The sequence below is a fragment of the Abrus precatorius genome, unplaced genomic scaffold (assembly GCF_003935025.1).
Source record: "Abrus precatorius isolate BTA unplaced genomic scaffold, Abrus_2018 Scaffold11, whole genome shotgun sequence".
Lineage (NCBI taxonomy): Eukaryota > Viridiplantae > Streptophyta > Magnoliopsida > Fabales > Fabaceae > Abrus > Abrus precatorius.
Window position 1 is genome coordinate 22,494,866 of NW_020874303.1, and position 6,632 is coordinate 22,501,497.

Genomic DNA, 6,632 nt, shown 5'->3' on the forward strand with positions numbered 1-6,632 from the left:
GAAAAACCAACAAAGAGCATTGTCTTAATAATTGTTAACATACATAATAACAAGACACAGAGAACAATAAGAATTATCAATTACAAATAAGGAAAAGAATAAATTTTACTTGACTTACAACTAAAAACAAAGTCATTTAAACAATCAATGGCAAGATTTGTAAAGCCCTTTTATTAATTAATCGCAAGATTTGTAAATTCTTTTTTTATTTAAACAGATTTTGGTAAAGTTATATAATTTATGAGTTTTATTAATTTCAGTATTAAGAACTGAATTTAAGCATTTATAAATAATTTTTTTTAATAAAAAATATATAATTATTGTATTAAAATTATAAAAATATAATAAATATTTTTCTAAATAAAATATTATTATTATTATTATTATTATTATTATTATTATTATTATTATTATTATCTATTTAACAAAAGTCATAATTTTATTTTATTTTTAACAATTGATTTTCGTAAGTACTGCCTGTCGGTGTGAGACTCATCATTGTGGACCCCTTGTCAATGGATGCAGAGTGGGGCATTGGAGCAGCGGTCCGTGACAGCTATGAAGTTTAATGGCACACCAACAAAAATGGTAACACAGGCTTCGGGACTCGGAAGTGGCTTGCTGTTTCCTTGAATGATGAAGGATATAAGAGAAGGGACATTAAATAATTACGATGCTATACTTAAAGTTAATTGTATAAAATTAGGAACACTTTTCCATGCTTTCAATATTAACCATGTTGTTAGGAGAAGGACTAATGACCCAGCTCATGTGTTGGCAAAATATGAATTATCCCACCCAGAACAAGTTTGGATTGAGGATTCGGACATTGTATTTATTCAGCTACTGCCTCAGATATTTTACCGGGCAAAATGTCGAAAAAGAAAATATTGAAAGACAAGTTTGAAAAAAATGAGAACAAAATAATGCATTAATGTAACCGAACATATTTTATAATTAGAACATATGAAATGTGTTTGCTATTAAAAACAAAAGTATATGAATTATAAGTAAGAATATAAAAAACAAAAACAGCCACTAAATTTTTTTACTATAACAGATATTCTTAATTAAAATTAAAAAAACTATTAATTTTGTATGCTTTCAAGATCATAAATACACATTTTTATTTAGTGTATATTTTATAATACATTTTTTTAAATGTGTGTAAGAATACAAGATGATAAAAATTCATATGCAAGGGTTAAACCTTGGGCCCTTGACAAAAATATTACATGATTCGGTTCGGCCCAAATGACTTTTCTTGGTTCCTAGGCATTGACGAGTTAAACCTTGGGCCCTTGACAAAAATATTTGGGCCTCATCGACCCACCATATAACAAATGTCTGAAAGCTATGAGACAAGGGTTTTAAGCCCCGCTATATAAACTCCGTGATCCCTTGATCCTGCGTTGCCGAGAGCCATTTCTTACTTCTGTGAAGGTGTGCTAAACTAAGCCCGCATGGTACCCTCTCTTGCATATATGCTTCTACTTTATTCACTTCGTTAATAGGATTCTTTGAATTGTTTACTTATTTTTTTATTTTGCAATCTTTGTTTCGTAGGTGAAGTACTCAAGAGAGCCCGATAATCCCACCAAGTGTAAGTTCTATTTGATTTTATTGCTTCACATTGGTTTATTGTTTGCTGGTATTTATGGATTCGACGTTTGTGCTTTTCGTCTCCTAAACGAAGCCGTTTAAGGTCTCAATTTGAGCGTATTGTTATTTTTTCAAATGCAGCGTGCAAGGCTAGAGGTGCTGACCTTAGACCTTATATTTAACACATTTAAAATGAAGGAATACATTTTAACATTAAAAAACTGTAAATTTTATCTACTGTACATAACACATAGCTTCCTACATTCTTAATTACTATTATTATTATGTTTAATCAACATAATTGTATCATAATTAATATTATTTTTCATTGAATAATTAGTCATTACTCAAAAAAATACAGGGAACAACTTAAGCTAAGAGAAGCTCATCACGAAGAAGTGCATCTTCGTGCACTGCACATTTTCCCGACAGAATTAGATAGGTAGAGAGAAAGAACGAAATTATGAAAATGGGTATCACAAGAAAGCACCTCGTAGCAGAAGCAACAGAAGAAGATAACATATTAATTATTTAAAACACCGCAAAACAATTTGAAGACGAAGAAGAAGAAAAGAACAGAAACATGTATGGAAAAGTGATTCTTTCATTCATTTTCGTGCTGTTACTCATTCTTTCTTACTCAATTTTCATTGGCACAATCGACATTCGATCTTACTTCAACCCCAACTTAAAGTCATCAGCGGGTGCACCCGCTCCATGTGCACCCGACCCACCCCTTCGTGTCTACATGTACGATCTTCCTCGCCGATTCAATGTCGCCATGATTGATCACCGGAACAAGGCGGAAACTCCCGTCATCGCCCGCGACTTTCCGCCGTGGCCGGACAATTGGGGGCTTAAAAAGCAGCACAGCGTGGAGTACTGGATGATGGGCTCGCTCCTTCACAGTGACGAGGGCAGAGAAGCGGTTAGGGTTTTGGATCCGGAACTCGCTGATGCGTTCTTTGTGCCTTTTTTCTCTTCCTTGAGTTTCAACACGCATGGCCACACCATGACGGATTCGGCCACGGAGATTGATCGCCAATTGCAGGTGCGTCACCGATTTGTTGCTAGGTTTCTTCGTTCGCAATTGACGAAGGCTTTAACTGATCGTTGGTTGTCTCTTTCTCTGGAAATTGATTGATGAATGGTTCGATTACAAAATTACAATGCAGTTAGTTTCACTGCTTTCCTTTGCATGTTTAACGAGCTATAGAATGTAATTAGTAAGGATACTTGAAGATGTACCATATAGGATATTCGTCAAACAGCATAGATACTGAAAATCATAAGAAATTGATAAATGCTAGCGTTTAATTGTGTTTGTGCTACTGAAAATAAAAGCTATTTTCTATGTATGATGTGTTATGATAATACTCTTTTGTTTTTAAGTGTTTTATAAGTTGATGTAAACATGTTTATGTGTATTATTATCTTGCCATGCCTTCATTGTAATTAAAAAAAAAATGCAGGGTGGTGCCTAACTGTGCATCGGAGCTCTTGTTTTTTTAAATCTCTGTTATCAATGTTAAACAGGGTTGTTTCTGGTGTCAGGTTGATCTATTGGAATTCTTAAAGAAATCCAAATACTGGCAAAGGTCTAGAGGTAGAGACCACGTATTTCCCATTACACACCCAAATGCCTTTAGGTTCCTACGAGATCAATTGAATGAGTCTATTCAGGTTGTCGTGGATTTTGGCCGTTACCCCAAAGGCATGTCTAATTTGAACAAAGATGTAGTGACCCCATACGTCCATGTTGTGGATTCTTTTACACATGATGAGTCTCAAGATCCGTATGAGTCTCGCTCCACACTGCTTTTCTTCCGAGGGAGGACTTTCAGGAAGGATGTATGTCTAACCAAGAGTTAATTATAGGAATAACACATTTCTTAATATGACGGGGTTCCCCTAAAGTAAGTTTGTCTTTAAAGTGGGCATGTAAGGCTGTATCCACCCTTTTGTTTAATATAAACTGCTTTGTGATTTTGTCTCACTATAATTCAATGGTGGATATACCTTTAGCTCCCTTTAAAAACAATCTCACTTTAGAAGAGCTTTTTCTTCTCTAAATTCCATGATTATTGATTTTGTGAGGTCTGTGATGTTTGCAGGATGGCATTGTTCGTGTTAAACTAGCAAAGATATTGTCTGGTTATGATGATGTTCACTATGAGCGAAGTGTTGCTACTGGAGACAACATAAAAGCGGTATGCAGTATAGTTATGTAATTGATATTTGAATCGTCCTTTTTTATGGCTTACCTGCAGTTAGAATTTTTGTGGTTAACCGTTTATAAGATTGATTTTACTATTATTTTTCTTCCTCATCATTGTAATGCATAAGTGAGAATCACTTTAGAAAAGCAAAAGATAATTTGGATAACTTACACAAAAGGAAATGACTGTGTGATGTTCTTCTCTATGTAATGTATTCCCCATGCATTCTGACGCTCAATTTGATTGCTGACACACAATTTGCTTTGCCTTTTGTGGACAAAATGCATCGTCTCCAAAGGGGGATTATTTATTTATTTATTTTGCAAGACAAACCATACAATCACCAATGTCCTGAAAGCTTGCATCTGTGAAAGAGTACTAGTTTTAATTTCTCGCTCTCTCTTAAAACATTCATATCAACCCTGAGTCTAACATCTTCCATTTTGAGGGTGCAAAGAGCTTGAAACTTCCTTTATGATATTTTCTAAATCAGTTACTATCTTTGCTGCGGGAGGGGAATTATAGTCAATTGGTTTTTCTCTTTCCTTTTGTCCCCCTTTTCTTATGATGCTAAAATCATTAATGAGTTTTCTTCTATCCAATGCTTTTGATACAACAGTCGTCTAAAGGGATGCGTTCATCAAAGTTCTGTTTGCATCCAGCAGGAGACACACCATCATCTTGCCGTCTTTTTGATGCCATTGTGAGCCACTGTGTTCCTGTCATTGTGAGCGATCAAATTGAACTCCCATTTGAGGATGAGATTGACTACTCCCAGTTCTCGATTTTCTTCTCTTTCAAAGAGGCATTACAGCCTGGCTACATGGTCGATCAGCTTCATAGATTTCCAAAGGAGAAATGGACTGAAATGTGGAGGCAGCTTAAAAACATCTCCCATCATTATGAATTCCAGTACCCTGCAAAAAGAGAAGATGCTGTTAATATGCTGTGGAGACAGGTCAAGCACAAGCTTCCAGGGGTCAGACTTTATGTTCATAGAAGCCGGAGGTTAAAAATCCCAGATTGGTGGCGGAAGAGATGATTTTTAGACTTTCATGTTCTTGTACATTCACTCTCTTCAGTTGCGGAGATGATTCCTGAGAAGGATGAATATCATTTGAAATTGAGATTCTCTCTTATTCATCATATTCTTCTCTCTATTTTTTTTTTACAATTTTACTCTCATTTTATAACAAGAAGTTATTTATTATGTACAGTAGATAAAATTTACAGTTTTTTAATGTTAAAATGTATTCCTTCATTTTAAATGTGTTAAATATAAAAATGAAAGCTCCGTGTAAGAAAAAAAAAGAATTTGACTTTTCTCCTAGATTTGTTGTGAAACCAAATTAGCCACCTAATTAAACATCATTGAGGACTACAAATTTGTAATTTACATGTTTTGCTTAATTACTAAGAAAAGAGTAAATATTTTAGATAACAAATTTGTGCTAGTTTAATTCTTAAAAAATATGTATGCATAACTTATTTCTCAATTTTGATAATTTTATAATAATTATTACTCAATTATCAATTTAGCATATTTAAAAACTAAATTGTTATGAAATTAATGAATTCAGGTACCGACCTAAATGGAAATGATTAATTTCTTATGAAATAAACTCGAGACTAACTGTGCTTTTGGTTTAATTTAATTTAGACAACTAATTAACTATGTTTTTTTTTGTTAAAATTGTTAAAAAGAAAAAGATCGTTTATTTACATCTAAATTCAATTAAACATGTTATAAATTATACACATAAACTTTGGTGCATTAAAACAGTATAAAATGTTACTTTTTTAAATTTGGAATTTCATGTTTCTCTGCCCCAAATAATTTAATTAAACATTCGTATGATTGAAACAATTGATCAAACATTTTAAAATAATGAATGCTAACATGCTTGCAGCACAATTGATAGTTATTCCCATTTTATTTTCTGGATTCTCACATTGACACCTTCTATTATATGGAGAAAAATAATGAGTGTTTAATGTTGCAAAATAATTTTCATTTATTTTTAATTATAAAAATTGTTTTATTTCCACTTCTTTGATTCTTACTTTTGAAAGTTTGCATAAACAATTAAAATAATAATGAAGTTACTATTTTATATATAAACTATTGAAAGATTAATGTTTTAATTATAAGTGAAGATAAAATTTATTTTCACACATCAAACAGTTTTAAAACATTTAAAATATATTTTCTTGATTTTACTCTTGAAAGTAAGATATATATTATAGACCATAAAATAAGTATTTATGGTCATTGAATACAATCATGACGATTGAGATTGTAATTTAACGCTTTTGCAAGCATAATAAAATATCTAATTATTTAAATTTTATACGTTAAATCTTTAATTGAGTTATAAAAAAAATATTTACTATATAATAAACATTTCATTTTAGATAATAAATTATATTTTGTTATAAGTGTTTGATACATAATAATCTACCGTAAAGTACGTATTTTATTCAATTTTGTGTTTGAAGTGGACCATAATGTTTAGATGTGATATATAAATTATAAGAAAGTACCAAATTATCTTTACACGAGAATGACATGTAATTTTTAGGTGAATCTGTTGGTACCATAGATTTAAAAGAGCATCGAAATTATTTTTATTTGGATTAATAAATAATTAATACATCTAAATATATTTTTTAAGATGACAAAAATTAACTTATCTATGTCTCAAATTAAACATTTAAGCCTAATCTTTAAATTTATGGTGATTATTTTTGTCATTGTCTCTAACATCAAATCATGGTAGTTTTCAATATATTTATTCAACCACCACATCG

General features: G+C 31.7%; 1 protein-coding gene across 3 annotated transcripts; it reads left to right on the plus strand.

Moving 5' to 3' along the window:
* Positions 1 to 1,414: 1,414 nt before the first annotated feature.
* Positions 1,415 to 5,080, plus strand: LOC113855393 (probable arabinosyltransferase ARAD1). Of its 3 annotated transcripts, none has more exons than XM_027487021.1 (6): positions 1,415 to 1,466; positions 1,567 to 1,603; positions 1,964 to 2,653; positions 3,157 to 3,453; positions 3,717 to 3,812; positions 4,441 to 5,079. In XM_027487021.1, exons 3-6 carry the CDS (start codon positions 2,186 to 2,188, stop codon positions 4,861 to 4,863), a joined length of 1,284 nt encoding a protein of 427 aa, XP_027342822.1. In that variant the 5' UTR covers positions 1,415 to 1,466; positions 1,567 to 1,603; positions 1,964 to 2,185; the 3' UTR covers positions 4,864 to 5,079. The 3 variants fall into 3 exon arrangements, with proteins under 3 accessions (XP_027342822.1, XP_027342821.1, XP_027342823.1); XM_027487022.1 differs by having other exon boundaries at positions 1,416 to 1,466; positions 1,744 to 2,653; positions 4,441 to 5,029; XM_027487020.1 differs by having other exon boundaries at positions 1,567 to 2,653; positions 4,441 to 5,080.
* Positions 5,081 to 6,632: the final 1,552 nt, after the last annotated feature.

What these genes read in the sequence shown, in the direction of transcription:
- LOC113855393 (XM_027487020.1), top strand. Translation starts at nt 2,186, where the DNA reads ATGTATGGAAAAGTGATTCTTTCATTCATTTTCGTGCTGTTACTCATT. An exon ending in AGATTGATCGCCAATTGCAG is followed by an intron (nt 2,654 to 3,156) that starts GTGCGTCACCGA and finishes TTCTGGTGTCAG; the next exon opens with GTTGATCTATTGGAATTCTT. An exon ending in CTGGAGACAACATAAAAGCG is followed by an intron (nt 3,813 to 4,440) that starts GTATGCAGTATA and finishes TTGATACAACAG; the next exon opens with TCGTCTAAAGGGATGCGTTC.